The 17768-nt window shown below is 42.0% G+C and overlaps 1 protein-coding gene across 3 annotated transcripts in view; it reads left to right on the forward strand.

Moving 5' to 3' along the window:
* The window catches only part of GAD1 (glutamate decarboxylase 1), a 42957-nt gene extending 29145 nt beyond the window's left edge, over positions 1-13812 (forward strand). For 2 of the 3 annotated variants that reach the window (XM_005671944.3, XM_021074669.1), the window contains 6 exons: positions 1128-1192; positions 4463-4541; positions 6090-6239; positions 8683-8790; positions 10283-10372; positions 12382-13812. In XM_005671944.3, the coding sequence (XP_005672001.1) occupies positions 1128-1192; positions 4463-4541; positions 6090-6239; positions 8683-8790; positions 10283-10372; positions 12382-12555 (666 nt within the window). In that variant the 3' untranslated portion in view covers positions 12556-13812. 3 annotated transcript variants of the gene reach the window in all.

The raw sequence follows: 17768 nt of genomic DNA on the forward strand, positions 1-17768 counted from the left end.
CTATAACTCAGAGTGGCCCGGTCCATCCGGGGTGGAGGTAGCTCTGCTTTATGATTTGCCTCAAGCTTCTCCCATCACCTCTCTCCACACCACACATCTCTGGCTGCCAGCGGGCCCTTCCTGGCGGGCACATTCACAGGCCCATCCATCCTCTGGGGCTCGCCTGGTCCTTCCTGGCCAATTGCTGTCTTCTGTGGCTCATCCTAGAATTTGCTCTCTATTGCTTTCCCAGAAAACTCTTGTCTGAACTAACGGGTACAGAGTAGAATACAACTGATTTCAGAGGGAAAAAATATAAGATACAACCTACAGAAAGCAGCTGTGATTTTGAATCTGGACACTCAGCAATCTGCCTTTAGTCCAGCCATCTATGACACTTTCCTTTTAAACAGCTGCATATCTGGTACATAGAGGAAAAATAAGACAGTGTATAGAAGTTAAGAGATTTAGTTCCAGATTTTCCCAGAAACACAAAAAGTATCTTTTCACATGTGTTACTGGGCATGTTTTTTCTCTTCGTCTCTCCATTTTCTTATGGGTTTAACATCTCACGACTAGACAGTGGGGTGATCTGCCCTGCTATTGGACAAATGATAACAAAGGCTGTTCTTGTGTCACATTATGTCCCAAGCTCCTTGGTAAATAAGCACCGGGGGCCCCCCAAAACGTCTTGCTGTTGCAGGAGTGGTTGTGGGACCTCCACGCCTGCCAGGGCTGTGTCCTCTGAGTTGTTCAGGAGCCCTTAGAATTCTACTCTTGGCAGAATCAGATCACAGCCTCTCCCCCATTTGTTACTCCCAGAGCCACCCGGAGGCCTCATTTGGTGGCCCTGGCTTTCCAGAGCACGTCGGGCCTTGGATCTTAGCACCAGGCTCAGCCTTCATTTACCTGTATCACTTACACAGCTACTCTGATGTTAACGTGGAGGAACTTTTGAAGGAGAGGTGATAAATGATGAGTAATGATGACTGCCCCTGCTGGAACAGTCAGTGTGGGTTCCTTTGTCAGAGAAGCTCCTGTGCTTGGCCATTTACATTCTGGCTCCTGTTTTGCTAGAGGTGTGGAAGGACTGGGCTTAGATTCCCAGGATACTGCTCCCTCTCTCAAGCCTTTCTCTGTTCTCACAGGCTGCCTGGGGCGGCGGGCTGCTCATGTCCAGGAAGCACCGCCACAAACTCAGTGGCATAGAAAGGTAAGGGCTGGGCTCAAGGCCTCCCCTCATTCAGGCCCTCGAACACACCATGCCGCTGAGGCCGCCAACCTCCCTGCCCTGAGCCCCAACGTCTCGTTAAATCTAAGCTCATTTTCATTCAGCCGGCACTTATGGAGCACTTACTGTTTGCCAGGCACTGGGAAATGATCAAAGATGATTGATTTCTCAGTCAAATGAGTTCTCACCTCGGTGAGTTCATGATTTAGACAGAGAGCAAGACAAGTAAACAAATAGTTACCACACAATGTGCTAAGCGCGACAGTAGATGCGATTGCAAGGTGCCCAGGTAGGAGAGAAGAGAGACTTACTTACCCGTGCAAGGATTTAGAGGCTAAATGGGAGTTTACCAAGGGCTGGAAAGAAGCACTCATTCATTGCATCCTTCTTTCTCATTAAGCTCACTGCTGGGGAAAGGGCACTCAATTGGCCTAATGTACTTATTTTCGTGTTCACCATTTAAATTCAGTGAGTATTCTAAGTCAAATGTGATTTTTGACCTAACTCCTAAATATTGACCCAAGATGAACTCGCATTGATTCACTGATTCATTCAGCAAATCTTCACTGAGCACCTGACCCGAGCCAGGCAGGCGAAGATGTGAATGCCCAGGGACCTGACTTCAGCCCAGACACCTGTGACATTTTTCTAAAAAACATGTACCTGGTACATGTAGGAAAAAATAAGGCAATATATGGAAGATGGTATCAAATAAAAGAGTTGCCTTCCTGAAGCATACTGTCCAGTGAACTAGATGTTCACAAACCAGGAGAAATTTCATCTGTCAAGGCATATACTGTGTTAGGGTAGTCAGAGGCCTTTCTGAGGAGGCACTATTTCAGTTGATACTGGGATAAAGGGAGACAGGAAGCACGGGTACAAGGAAGAGTATTCCAGGTGGCAGGAAGGGCAGATGCAAAGGCCCTGTGGTAGGACTGTTCTTGCAAGCTGGAGGAAGGACCAGCCCAGAGGCCAGTGTGGCTGGAGCACAGTGAGAGAGGTCAGAGCAAATTGCAGGTGGAGAGGTGGCCGGGGGCAGGCACCAGGGAAAGCGCTCCAGGGGCCTGGGTATTCGTCACCTCTCCTTGCTTCTTTCTTTGCATTTCAGTTTTGAGAGACCAGTATGGAAGTGAGTGGGACTGACTCGTGGAAGCATAGTTATATGGCCCTTCACTTGGAGGGCAAGACCTTGAATGTAAATGAGTCAGTCCAACCGAGCCTTCAATTTCTCAAGCAATTTTCATTATCCCTCTTCGAGTTGAGGAAAACTTGAAACATTTTGCACTGGACTTTTTCTTTTCTAACATTTTAAAGCATATGTGTCTTCCGAAGAAAATTCAATCTACATCATGTCTTACCCCTTTCTACTCGAAGCACCAAAGAATCGTTTACTTTAGGCCTTTAGGACATTCAAAAAAAACATATTGAAGACATTTTATGATATCTATAAATAATTGTTTAATGATACAGTGGGTGATAGCTATGAGAAAATGGTTTAAATTCCTTACCTTTTAAATACGGCTTGACACTGATGCTTTTAAAAAAATTTTTTAACTGCTTTGTTAACATGGACTCAACATACAATAAGCTATGCATTTTTTGGCCATGCCCACGGCATGTGGCAGTTCCTAGACCAAGGATCAAACCCAGGCCACAGTAGTGACAATGGCAAATCCTTAACGACTCAGCCACCATGGAACTCCACTGATGCTTTCTAATGAGATAAACCTTTAGTCAACTTTCCTTAGAACTTTTCACAAATCTCTTTGATAGAGATTTTCTTTATTCACATAGGAGAAAGTACTTTAAGCCTTTCTCTCTTCTGCTTAAAATACATTATACGCCCTATAGTCACATGTACACTAAATTATTTTCCCTCTAATGTACCTAAGCAAGATGAAGAGGTTAAAATTTCACAGCAGGAATTTAGCTCTAGGGAGAGCAGAGGCAATATAATTCCAAGCCAATTGCTGTGTCTGTGGAAAACATCTTTCACAGGTATTAAAGCACAAATCCCAGCTGTGGGCTAGGCCATTGGGAAGGAGTTACCCAAGTTTTAATCATCATACATTACACTTAGTTGTTTCCATAATGTCCTAGCTAGTGTGCTCCTTAACCATTTAATTGTGTCTGACAGAGTGATGCAGTTGCTAGGAGACCATGCTTGTTAAGCTATCGTTGCAACCTAAACTAGCACAGTCATATTTATTTAGCATTTAAACATTGCTCCTAAGTACTGAAAGCTTCGACTTGTCCAATTGATCCTTGCTTTTAGGTGTCACTCTTTATACTACTTCATCAGGAGGCAGGTCAGCATCACTAGCTCATTTTACAAGTAAGAACAGGAAAGGAGAAAGACACCAAATCTGCTGCCTGGAAGAAGGCAGTCTAGTGGAGAGGTTATGAACACTGGCTCTGCAGTTAGACTCCTTGAACTTGAATATTGGCTCCAACACGTCCCAGCTCTGTGACTTTGGGTGATGTATTGAACCCTTTTGCGGCTCAGTCTCTCCATCTAAAACAGAGATGATAACAGTCCCCGTACCAGAGGGTCGTTTTAAGAATTATGTGTCCCAGGCACAGTTATTAGCATTATGTATTTATTGACTCATTTTATCCTTTATTCAATTCCTTTATCACTATTCTCCCCATTTTACAGACAGGAAAACTGAGGCACAAGGAAATTAAGTAACTTGCCCAAACTAGAAAATGTCAGAGTCAGGATTCAGATTTGGGCCATCTGGCTCCAAAGCTTGAGCTTAACCATGACGCTGCACTGATAAAATGCCTGTAAAGCTCTTAGAATGATAAGACACATAATAAATGTTCTTCCTCAATGATAGCTAGTATTCATAACAGTCTGCCATTTAGTAGCCTGAGACTGCCTGCAAAATATTTGTCTACCACTTGATTAGTCAATGTAGGGGACTGGGTGTTGAAAACTCGAGTTGGGGTATGCGGCGTGTTCCTCTAGAGGACAGTTCGTTGCCTTTTGCTGACTCCTGTGCCTGCTTTTGGGAGTTGTATGTGTGTGTTTTGGAATTTTTTAAATTGTAGTCTAGTTGAGTCACAATATTGTCTTAGTTTCAGATGTACAGCAAAGTGATTCAGACAGATGCATAGATATAGAGATAGATAGATAGATAGATAGATAGATAGATAGATAGATAGATAGATAGATAGATAGATAGATAGATAGATAGATATTCTTTCAGATTCTCTTCTCCTCAGAGAATTATGTGCTCCTTTCAGGGCTGACTCGGTCACCTGGAACCCTCACAAGATGATGGGCGTGCTGTTGCAGTGCTCTGCCATCCTCGTCAAGGAAAAGGTCTGTACGTCCCCCAAAGATGAGCTGGCGGCCTGCACATCCTTTCAAAGGCATGAGAAGAGAAATGCACAGGGCCTTTTTCCAGTGCTTGTTGAGGAACTCATAGGATTGACGGCCCTGCTGCGACTGCCATGGCTGTTCCTTCCTGCCAGATCTGTTAGCCTTCAGCCTCCTCTGGGCTCTTGCTCGGCCCTGCCCTTGTTCAACCCTTGTTCAGCCCTCAGGACCCTGCCAGGGACAAAATTACAAGGGCATTATTTCATTTCACATTCCTTCACATTTGTTCAAACAAAAGGGAGAGGGAACAGGTGAACCGCCAACTCTCACCTCAACAAGGACAAAAAGTGGTGGAACATACTGCCAGGTCATAAGCATGAATTTGTGGTCCCAAGAGCTGAAACCAATTAGGTGGAACCACAACTACTAATGTCAACTTAGGGGAATAGGAAATGATGACCAAAAATCTTCTGTAAATGACTTAGTAGCAAAGTCAGTTCTTTAAGCCCCTAATAGCAGCACTCTGCCCTTAGAGCGTTGTTCCTCCAGAAAAACTTTTGTGCACTGAGACATTCCCAAAACCTGTCACCAACCTGTGGGGGGCCAGAACCCGCATAAGCTCCTTACTCCACTCCTAAGTGAAGTGCCTGCTTTTGGGGGTTTGGGGTGGCGTTTTTGGATTTTTTTTTTTCGCTTTTTTAGGGCCGCACCCGTGGCATATGGAGGTTCGCAGGCTAGAGGATGAGTCGGAGCTGTAGCCGCCAGCCTACGCCACAGCCACAGTAACACAGGATCCTTAATCCACTGAGCAAGGCCAGGGATTGAACCCTCAACCCCATGGTTTCCAGTCAGATTCGTTTCCACTGTGCCACAACAGGAACTCCAACTTTTTAAATTGAAGTATAGTTGAGTCACAATGTTGTGTTAGTTTCAGATGTACGGCAGAGTGATTCAGATAGATGCATAGATATAGGTAGGTAGGTAGATAGATAGGTAGATATTCTTTTACAGATTCTTTCCCCATATAGGTTATTACAGAATATTGAGTATAGTTCCTTGTGCTATGCGGTAGGTCCTTGCTGTTTATCTATTTAGTAGACTGCCTGTTAACTTCATGGGAGATCCTGGAAAGGATTGGAACACTTTTTAAAGGGCGCTTTGGGGAAGGAAAATTCTTCCACACATGAGACTAGCCTCTACAGGGAGTTTCTATCCCCTGCCGAATGAATGCCATAGCATTTCCCAGCTGTTGAAATCACCCAAAACGTCCACACACATTTCCAGATGCCCCTTAGAGGGACAGTAGGGTGGCCCTTGTTGTTGGAGTCGGAAACAAAAGATCCTTTTCCAATCAGACTGACAGAGGAAAGTGGGCGAAAGTGGTTCGCCCTTCCAAGGGTAGTTCTAGAAGACATCAGAACAAGTGCAAGGGCTCGTAAGACATTAGAAGAGAGGTTGTGTATGTCCTCAAGTCCATCCTGCCCTGTTCCAAAGCCACCCCCACCCCTGGCCTGTGAATGCCATGCATGCCTCTCTCGGTTTCCATGACAGGGTATCCTGCAAGGATGCAACCAGATGTGTGCGGGGTACCTCTTCCAGCCGGACAAGCAGTATGATGTCTCCTACGACACTGGGGACAAGGCCATTCAGTGTGGCCGCCATGTGGACATCTTCAAGTTCTGGCTGATGTGGAAAGCAAAGGTATGAAGGAGGGTGTTCGGGAAATTGAGCAGAAACGTCATTTGCACAGGCTGGCTGGCAAAAGAGAGGCGAAGGTATATCACAGATAATTCATTATGTGCGTAATCCATATCTAGATCATTGAGTTAACTGTGTTTTCTTTGTTTGTGAATGAAATCACTTTATCTCTTATGTCAGATTTTCTCTCCTTCCATTCGGTCTCCTCAATTTGAATTGGCATGACGTTTTCTTATAAGCCCTAAAAATTTTGCCAAGATAAGGACTTCCACAGCAGTCCTTAGGGACGCTGAAATTATTTAGTGCAGATGCAGAGAAAGAGATAAAGATAAAATTACTACATTATTCTGTGTAGAACCCCAAGTTCCCTTATGAGGCCTCGAATCATGGGATGTATCTGACAGTTTTAAGTTCTGTTTAAATAATGGCTTTCCCATTACCTGCGCTTTTTTGCCCTTTTCTAGAAAATGCTAAGAAATCCTAGATGAGGCATGCTGTGTCTGCATTCATCAGTCTTTCAGGTTGCATTTCTGTATCTAAAAAAAATAATAATAAAAGCAAACCATTGGAATTCCCCCCCAATTTTGGGCGAGGGCAAGGAATACCATATGACTATTTGTTTCAAAAGTGTTTGTATGCAATCAAGTAAAGACATTTTTGATTTCACAGACTTATGTTGCAACCATTGTTTTTATTTATCTACCATAAATTAAAACGCAACAAGGCTTTCCAGCCAGATATCAAGTCAAGTGTTTCTTCTGTAGGAAGACTTTAATGGATTATTAGTTTTTTCCTTTCATTAAGTTCTTTTGTCTTAATATAGAAATAGTCCAAATTTGATTTCTACCCCAAAGTAGTCAGAGGTATTTTAAGCATATAAATAGCCATTAATTGCAACAAGAGAAGTAGCTCTATCATTCAAAAATATAATAATCACATGGCCTGTCTCAGTAATTTGTGCCTTTGTTTTGCCTAACAATAACTCCTTGAACTGTGTGCCGGAAGTTTGGCTCACAGTGAATTGGTTTTTGAGGTGGGACCCTAGTGCAGGCTTTCATCCCCAAGTGGAAAGTGGACTGGCCAGGGCATCGGCTTGGCAGTGACTGCTGCTTTGCCAGTGTTGGATCCGGCCCAGGCACACACATTAGCAGCCCACAAGCTTCATGCATCTGCTCTCCTTATTAACACTGACCCACTCAGCAACCCCCGTGCTGCTGTTACTAATCAGCCATGCTGACTTTGGAAACTCATGCTCAGCCAGTTTGTCAACAGTTGGAGCTACTGCAGTCTCTGGGCTTGTGCTCAGACCAGTGGCTTCCCCATCTGCCTGCGTGCCTGTCAGCAGCAAGGGGTAATAGCGTGTTCCATGGCAGGTAGCCTGCCTGGGAGTGAGGGGGATGTGCTTAGTCAGGGTTTCCTGCTGGGGAAGGTGAGTTCTGAAATATCGTTCCAGCTCTCTGTGGTGAAGAACCAGTTGGGTTTTTTTGAACCTATCATAGATGAATCCAATAAAGATGAATTGCTAGAAAAGTGAAATAAAAAGCCATACAAAGTATAAACATCAGTTTTAACAATGAGATTCAGGGAGTTCTCAGTGGCCAGCAGGTGAAGTATCCAGAGTTGTTACTGCAGCAGCTTGGGTCACTACTGTGGCACAAGTTTGATCCCTGGCTTGGAAACTTCTACATGCTATGGGCCCAGCCAGTAAAGCAAAATGAGATTTCAGTAAATATAAAATTACTCTATTAAATGGCCGTATAAGTTTCTATTTCCTTAATCTCAGTTTCGGTATTCATCTCATGGATTGGTTGAGTTTGTGTACTGGACTCAGTCCATAGACAATAGTTTTGGTGGTGCTATCCTAAAGCAAACCAGAAATGGGCTTCGGGTCCAGGCAAAGCTTGTGAGTGGTGAGTTACTAGCAAGAAGCTAAAAGCCCTGTTGAGAATAGCTTCTCAGAGGCTAGAATACCTTCAAAAGAGACTAGGCACACTTTACTTTATTGCATGCAAGGCTGTGAGGATGCTATATACACATTTACATTTAACGAGACGGCTCTTGGTAACCATCTCTGTGACTACTTTTGTGCATATTTCCAATAGACCAAGAGAACGTAGCCCTCTTAGCACCACAGAGAAATGCAACTTCTGACCAACAAACATGATTTTTCTTTATTTTATTATTTGTCTTTTTAGGTCGCACCCACAGTGTATGGAGGTTCCCAGGCCAGGGGTCCAGTCGGAGCTGTAGCCACCCGCCTGCGCCACAGCCTCAGCAACACAGTATCTGAGCCATGTCTGTGACCTACACCACAGCTCACAGCAACACGGGATCCTTAACCCACTATGTAAGGCCAGGGATCGAACCCTCATCCTCTTGGATCCTAGTCAGGTTCATTACTGCTGAGCCACAACAGGAACTTCCACCTTTTTCTTTTTTAAAACAGGGCACAGTGGGATTTGAAAATCAGATCAACAAATGCTTGGAGCTGGCGGAATACCTCTATGCCAAGATTAAAAACAGAGAAGAATTTGAGATGGTTTTCGATGGCGAGGTGAGTTGTCATCCTGGACTAGATGTGTAGCATTTCTGGAAGAATCTGTGAGGGAAGCTCCTGAAAGCACATGGCCAGAAGCTGGCTTCTGCATTTTCACTCTATGCATTCTTCATTTAATTCCCTCTGTGTCCTTGAATGTTTCTTCCAGCAGCATTGGGATGACTTTTCCCCTTCTCCTCTTCTAAAATAGTGTAGCTCTCAGCTAGCCCTTCATAGACAAGAGCAGCCTTAGCAGGTCTGAATCCTTTATCATTCTTGGGTCTTATTATTATTACGTTGTACCTCCGTGATACAGTGTTCCTCAGTTCCAAGAAGCTTATAGGATGGATATAGCCTTGTCTTCCAAGACTGGGTCTAAAATGAAGTTCCACTTTACATAAATTCATTCTGAGGAAAGCAAGATAAAATCGTTCAGATCCACATCACACACAGTAAAGTACTTATCACTCTGGTGTTGGCTGAGTGCCTGCTGTGTGCCTTGCCTCAGGCGAGCAGCTAAGCTATACAGTAGTGGCCAAAGCATGTAACGTCTCTGCCCTATTGGAGCTCACAGCTAGATAAAGAAAGTTGGAATAGGAGCCAGTACTGAATAAAAGAAAATCCATTCATAACCCAGTGTAGTAGAACACTGCCTACATTCAACTTAGTCAGTTAATCAGGCACCTAAACCACTAGGAACACACTTGGAGAGTCACCAAATGAGCAAGAAGGAGCCCTGAGCGATTCCAGTCGATCATACAGTGCTCATGTGTTTCACCTCTGGGGCCTCGCTCTCATCATTTACACTATTTTGAACATTCTGCTATCAGGTTAAAACAAGGTGTCATCTCTCCAGCTTGTGAGAGGCAGGCACTGTGAGGGAAGATAGCAACTGGGAAGGAAACTGAAAAACTATAGCAAGAATACAGAAGGACTCAAAAAGCGTGAGTCTTGAGAGCAGTCATGCCAAACAGTACTAGGCATCTCAGTGAGCCCTGTCTTATGGTTTAGAACCAGGATTAATGTTGATTATGATAATCCTGAGTGGTCAAGAGAAGGTTCAGTATCAATCAAATTAACTAGAAATATTCAGTACCAATAAAAGTAACTATGTTTTAAGCATCTTCTACATACGAGACATTACAAAATGGCAAGATGGAGAATACTCTTCCACATGTGGAAGTTCCTGGGCCAGGGATTGAATCTTGCCATGGTAGCAACCAAAACTGCTGTGTGACAAGGCCAAAAACTCCACAAGAGAACTCCCCACTAATTTTTTTTAAACAACCCAAATGTAGTTTTTTCTAAACATTTCAATGTTTAAAGGTAGGTAACTTTAGTCATCTGGAAAATTGGTTGCAAGAAACAGCTGTCTGGCTGGATATGGTGAGATAAACTAGGCTTTGTTCTCCCAAGTAGGGTCCTTAGGGGTTTTGGAACTACTTTCTCTCAGGTTCTCATAATTTTCTCTTTTGTTTGTATGTGTGCTTGTTTGTGAAAATCTCTGCAGCCTGAGCATACGAACGTCTGTTTCTGGTATATTCCACAAAGCCTCAGGGGTGTTCCAGATAGCCCTGAGCGACGGGAGAAACTACACAGGGTATGGAATCTTTCCTTGTCTCATCGAACCCTCTGCAATTTCTCTAAGTTGGTCAGAACATCCTCACACATGTTTGTCTTTCTAATGTGGGAGAAGTAAAAACTAATGGCTTGAGGTGGTAGGGAGGCATCTTGTTATATTCTTCATCTTGTTCCCTTGCTGTGGTTCAGATGCAATGGGAACCTCTGGAGGATTCATTCCTGTCTTAGGTTGGTGTTTGTCATCAGAGAGGTCATCTGCAGGCAACTGAATCCTATACATATTCCCAGGAACTTCCATATTAAACTATGTCTGTTAAAATATCTTTTGCTAAATTCAAGTCTACTCTAATGCTGGTTCATTCTCATTGTCGATTTCTATCTTGTATATTTATAGTTGTTTGTATTGTATTTAATTTATATAATATTTCATTCATCTAACCATGGAACAAATATTTGTTGAGCACAGACTATGTGCCAGACAGTATCCTAAACACTAGATTATCCAGAAGCCTTAATTTGTGTTGTTGCCTATATGAACTTTTCAGTTTTGTTTTTGACTTTGACTTTATTATCATTGTCCTATGTCTGATGACCAAAATTCAATTGTACAGTACTTTCTGTAGGAATTTATGATTGTGTAGACTTAAATGGTCATTAGGGGCCACTTCAAAGGGTCTACAAACAATAAATGCTAGAGAGGGTGTGGAAAAGGGAACCCTCTTACACAAGGGAATTCCTCTTATGGGAATGTAAATTGGTATAGCCACTATGGAGAACAGTAGAGATGTTCCTTAAAAAACTAAAAGCAGGACTACCATATGATCCTGCAATCCCATTCCTGGGCATATATCTGGAGAAAATTCTAATTTGAAAAGGTATATGCACAAAGGGTGGGGGAAAAAATATAATTGTAATGTATACATGTAAGGAAAAAATATAATTGTAATGTATACATGTAAGGATAACCTTGCTGTACAGTGGGAAAATAAAAAAAAAAAAAGAAAAGGTATATGCACCCAATGTTCATAGCAGCACTATTTACAATAGCCAAGACACAGAAGCAACCTAAATGTCCATCAACAGAAGAATGGATAAAGAAGATGTGGTACATATATACAATGGAATATTATTCAGCCATAAAAAAGAATGAAATAATGCCATTTTTAACAACATGGATGGACCTAGAGATTATCATACTAAGCAAAGTAAATTAGAAAGATAAATACCATATGATATCACTTATATGTGGAATCTAAAAAAAATGAATTTATATACAAAACAGAAACAGACTCACAGACATAGAAAACAAATTTATGGTTACCAAGGGAGAAAGGGATGGGGAGGCATAAATTAGGAGTTTGGTACTAACAGATACATATTACTATATATAAAATAGGTAAATAATAATGTCATATTGTATAGCACAGGGAACTATCTTCAATATCTTATAATAACCTATAATGGAAAAGAATCTAAAAAAAGAATATATATATTTGTATATTAGTGAATCACTTTGCTCTACACCTGAAGCTATCACAACATTGTAAATCAACTATATGTTCATTTTTTTTTTTTTTTGCCTTTTCTAGGGCCACTCCCATGGCATATGGAGATTCCCAGGCTAGGAGTCTAATCGGAGCTGTAGCCACCGGCCTACGCCAGAGCCACAGCAACGTGGGATCCGAGCTGCATCTTCAACCTACACCACAGCTCACGGCAATGCCAGATCCTTAACCCACTGAGCAAGGCCAGGGATGGAACCTGCATCCTCATGGTTCCTAGTCGGATTCGTTAACCACTGCGCCACGAAGGGAACTCCTGTATGTTCATTTTTTTAAAGATAGTCATTAGATATTAGCTACTGAAGAAACTTGGATATAAAATATTTCTTTGCCTTTATGGCAATGTCAACACAAATAAGAAAAAAACAAGTTGCTCTTTCTTTCACCTAAGAAGTGGGTTGCATTGTAAAAAAAAGTATGGCGTTACTATCAGTCTTGAGTTTTGTTTTGTGTTTTCCCTCACAAGGTGGCCCCCAAAATCAAAGCCCTGATGATGGAGTCTGGCACAACCATGGTTGGCTACCAGCCTCAGGGGGACAAGGCCAACTTCTTCCGGATGGTCATCTCCAACCCCGCCGCTACTCAGTCTGACATCGACTTCCTCATCGAGGAGATAGAGAGACTGGGCCAGGATCTGTAATCACCGCCCACAGAACCCGCGTGTCTGAGAATCCCCTTCTTCCCCCCTGGCACTCTAGATCAACCTCTCCATGTCGTTGAAACACATAGGCCATTTCGTTGAGGGAAAACATCCTGTCTTGAAGAATCCTGTTAAAACCTTGCTTACGCTTGTTAGAGTTAGAGGAAATCATGTTCTTTTTAAAAAGTTGCACATTTAGGAACTCAGTATATATGTACAGTTATACATACCTCTCTCTATAAATAATCTGTATGTATAGTGAGTGTGGCTTAGTAACAGATCACAGCATGTCTCCCACTCCAAGGGAAGTCACTTTACCTTCAGCGGTTACCGAGGGGCCAAACGCACTGCAAACCAGCTTGCCCGACAACCCCAGGAAAAGTGTGTTTTCCAAAAGCCGTGTGTCCGGGACCAAGGGCAATGCTGTTGGCAGGAGCCGACCTCATTGTCCGTATTTTTCCCACCCGAAGTGATGATGGATGAGAAAAAGCACCCCTGGGTGACAAGAGGCCCGCCCTCCCCATTAGGATCCTGTTAGGGGAAAACAGCAGCAGAGTCGTTGTTACAGGTGTACTATTGCTGTATTTTTAGGGATTAATTTGTGTGGGGTGGAGAACACATTTAATGCTTTCCGTGACCGTTTAACTATAGGTAAATGAAATATTTGCTTATTTATATTCAGAGATTTACCATGTCAAAGAGGTGTCTTGTATTTTCTTCTCATTTGTAATGTATCTTATTTATATATTAACGCAGTAAGTTCTGGAAACTGTTTATGGTATTTTCGTGCACTTGTGAGCCAAAGAGAAAGATTAAAATTAGTGAGACTTGTATTTATATTAGAGTGCCCTTAAAATAATAATTTAAGCATAAGTTTACTGTCTGTAAGAGAACTCTGATTTTGTACATAATGTCATATATATGGAAATCCCACACTTGCATAGCATCTGCTCTTCTATTACCCTCTCTGTCTGGCCGTATGTCTGGTGTTCTCTATGCTTTTTAGTAACCACTAGATGTAACTAGATCTCCTGTAATTTTGTAGTAGTTCATGACCAATCCCTGTGACTCGCTTAGCTCAAACCTAAGGCAATGTTTCCGAAGACCGTCTGAAGATCTCAGATAAACTGACCAGGCTCACAACTGTTTTTGAAGAAAGGAAATTCACACTGTGCATTTTAGAGTATGCAAGAAGAATATAAATAAATAAATAAATAAATAAATAAATAAAATTCTCCATGGAGAATTTGAACAAAATTTTCTTCCCGTATGTGTTTCATGCAGAAAGAGTGGTTTCCAGGAATAGTTCCTGGGATCACCACAGGCCACTCACTCTCCACTAGCTGACTTTAGGAAGGACCTTTATTCCTTTATGCTCAGAACCTTTATTAATTTGGGACTCAACCCACGTTCTCAGGTTCCCAAGCCCCTTGTCTAAAAACCACTGAGATTCCTTTTTTTTTTTTTTTTTTTTTTTTTTTTTTTTGCTTTTTAGGGCTGCACCCACAGCATATGGAGGTTCCCAGGCTAGGGGTCAAATGGAGCTGTAGCCACCGGCCTACACCACAGCCACAGCAACGCCAGATCTGAGCCACATCTGCAACCTACACCACAGCTCATGGCAACACTGGATCCTTAACCCACTGATCGGGGCCAGGGATCGAACCTGCATCCTCATGGATGCTAGTCAGGTTCATTTTCACTGAGCCACAGCAGGAACTCCAAACCACTGAGATTCTAATTAATAAAATTTGCAGTTCACACCTGGAGAGAGAAAAGCCATTGTGTTTTCCATTTTCCTGTCTGCATCTTGGAGTCTGTTCACTCAGTCATTCCACACGTTTTCTTCCTCCGTCACAGGTGCTGTTCTAGCAGTGGGATTGCAGAGGTGTGCCTGGCAGACACATTTTCCTTCTCATAGGGATTGTCCATCATTCCATGTCGGTGGCATCTGAATACCTCTACGCTCACAGAATTGCGCCTTCCTGCTGCTTATGCCTGTACGATAGGCCCAGTTCACTTCCTCAGGAAATGTGTTTGGTACTGGATCATTAGGTAATTAGGGTCCATTTTCTGCAATATTCTATTAAGCAACGATAATACTATTCACTCATTTGGAATACAAGGAGTTCCCTGTTTGGCACTTGTAGGGATTAAATGAGTCATTTGTAATTAGCATGTTGATTATACATGTAACCATTCTATTAAACAAGCTGGGATCCATAGGAAGATGATCAGAAAATCACTTTATTCTTTCTCTTACTGTTTCTTCAAATCCCCTCTGTGGGTTGATTCTCTCTATGCCCCTGCTTGAATTCAGGCCAACCCCATAGCTTTTTTTGGCCTCTCAGGCACAGAAAGAATCTCACTTTAGCAACTGAATGTCCAGCTCAGTGTAATAAGCAAGACTTCAGATTTTCATACAATATAGAATTTCTCCCCTTCCTCCCTCTGATACTGTTTCAGGCTGCAATCTAGTGGGAAAAGGGAGGCGAGCATAGTGGTGGAGTAAATTCAGTTCCCTTTTTTACTCTTTCAGCTCAGATTTCTACTCCCTAGCTATATTTTCTCATCTAGGGTCTGGTCTAGGGGGAGAAGAGGTCAAAGTAACAAAGGCACAATTTTTTTTTTTTTTTTTTTTTTTTTGGTTTTGCTTTTTAGGGCCATACCCATGACATATGGAGGTTCCCAGGTTAAGGTTTGAATTGGAGCTATAGCTGCTGGCCTACACCACAGCCACAGAAATGGAGGATCTGAGCTGTGTCTGCAGCCTACGCCACAGCTCACGACAACACTGGATCCTTCACCCACTGAGCGAGGTCAGGGATCAAACCCGCATCATCATGGATCCTATTCAGGATCGTTACCCTGAGCCACGACGGGAACTCCAAAGGCAGAGTTTTAGATAACTGCTTGTCATCTGGCATCTGGGTCCCTGCTCTATGAGATTTTTTTTTCTAATGGGACAATTTTTTGAGGAGAATGTGTTTTTTTTTTTTTTTTGGTTAAGGTATAATTAAGATACAGTAAGTTTCACTCTTTGTAGTGTGCTGTATGTAGGTGTTCTGTGAGTTTTGACAAACCCATTCAGTCATGTAACTATCACCACAATCAATATCTAGAAGAGTTCCATCACACCAATAAATTCCCCTCTATCTCTTTGGGTGCAGAAACTTCCCAACCCCCAGTTCTTGGCAAGCTCTACTTTGTTGTCTGTTTCTAGAGTTTCGATTTTCCCACTTTGTAAATAGAATCATATATTCATAACCTTTTGAATCTGGCTTCTTTCAATTAGCAATGCATTTGGAATTCATCCATTGTTGCTGTCTGTGTTATTTGTTCATTCCTTTTATTACTGATAGTATTCCATTGACTGTACCAGTTTGTTTATCCATTCCCTCACAGAGTGAAATTTGGGTTGTTTGCAGTTTGGGGCAATTAAAATAAAGCCACTATAAATGTAAATATAGAGACATAATTTGTTTTGAAAGTCTATGAGTCTATTTGTGTTCTGCAGATAAGTTCATTTGTATCCTTTTTTTAAATTCCACATATAAGTGATGTCATGTTTGCCTTTCCCTGTCAGACTAATTTCACTTAGTATGATAGTCTCCAGGTCCCTCCATATTGCTGAAAATGGCATTATTTTATTCTTTTTTATGGCTAAGTAATATTCCATTGTATATATGTTCCATACCTTCTTTATCCACTCCTCCGTCAATGGACATTTAGGTTGCTTCCATGTCTTGGCTATTGCAAATAGTGCCACAATGAACATTGGGGTGCATGTATCCTTTCAAATTATGGTTTTCTTCAGATATATGCCCAGGAGTGGGATTGCCAGATCATGAAGTAGCTTCAGTTTTTTAAGGAAACTCTATACTGTTTTCCACAGCAGTTGTACCAATGTACATTCCCACCAACAGTGTAAGAGGGTTCCCTTTACTCCACATCCTCTCTAGCATTGTTTATAGAATTTTTGATGATGGCTATTCTGGCTGGTGTAAAATAGTACCTCATAGTAGTTTTGATTTTCATTTGTCTAATAATGAGTGATGTTGAGCATCTTCTTGTGTGTTTTTTGGCCATCTGCATGTCTTCTTTGTAGAAGTGTCTATTTAGATCTTCTGCCCATTTTTTGATTCAGTTGTCTTTTTGATATTGAGCTGAAGGAGGTGTTTGTACATTTTGGAGATTAATCCCTTGTCAGTCTCTTCATTGGCAAATATTTTCTCCCAATGGGTTGTCATTTTGGTTTTTTTTTTTTTTTTTTTTTTTGGTCTTTTTGCCATTTCTTGGGCCACTCCTGTGGCATGTGGAGGTTCCCAGGCTAGGGGTCTAATCAGAGCTGTAGCTGCCAGCCACAGCCACAGCCAGCAATGCGGGATCCGAGCGGCATCTGTGACCTATACCACAGCTCACGAAAACACTGGATCCTTAACCCACTGAGCAAGGCCAGGGATCGAACCTGCAACCTCATGGTTCCTAGTCGGATTCGTTAACCACTGCGCCACGACGGGAACTCCCATTTTGTTTTTGTTTTTGTTTTTGTTTTATAATTTTTTTTTATTTTCCCACTGTACAGCAAGGGGGTCAGGTTATCCTTACATGTATACATTACAATTACATTTTTCCCCCACCCTTTCTTCTGTTGCAACATGAGTATCTAGACAAAGTTCTCAATGCTATTCAGCAGGATCTCCTTGTAAATCTATTCTAAGTTGTGTCTGATAAGCCCAAGCTCCCGATCCCTCCCACTCCCTCCCCCTCCCATCAGGCAGCCACAAGTCTCTTCTCCAAGTCCATGCCGTTTTTTTTTTTAATGGTTTCTTTTTTATGGTGTTTGCTCTGCAAAAACTTTTAAGTTTAATTAGGTCCCATTTGTTTATTTTTGTCTCCATTTTCATTTATCAGTAGTTCATTTATTTTATTGCCAAATAATATTCTATTGTGTGGATATACCACATTTTATTTTTCCATTCATCTGGTAAGGGACATTGGGATTATTTTAACTTTTATTGAAGTATAGTTGATTTACAAGGTGGTGATAATTTCTGCTATACGACAAAGTGATTCAGTTATACAAATACACACATCCATTCTCCTTCAGATTCTTTTCCCACAGAGATTGTCACAGAATACTGGGTGGAGTTCTCTGTGCTATACAGCACGTCCCCATTGGCCTACCACTTTTTGGCTATTATGAATAATAC

Source organism: Sus scrofa, chromosome 15, assembly GCF_000003025.6.
Source record: "Sus scrofa isolate TJ Tabasco breed Duroc chromosome 15, Sscrofa11.1, whole genome shotgun sequence".
Classification (NCBI taxonomy): domain Eukaryota; kingdom Metazoa; phylum Chordata; class Mammalia; order Artiodactyla; family Suidae; genus Sus; species Sus scrofa.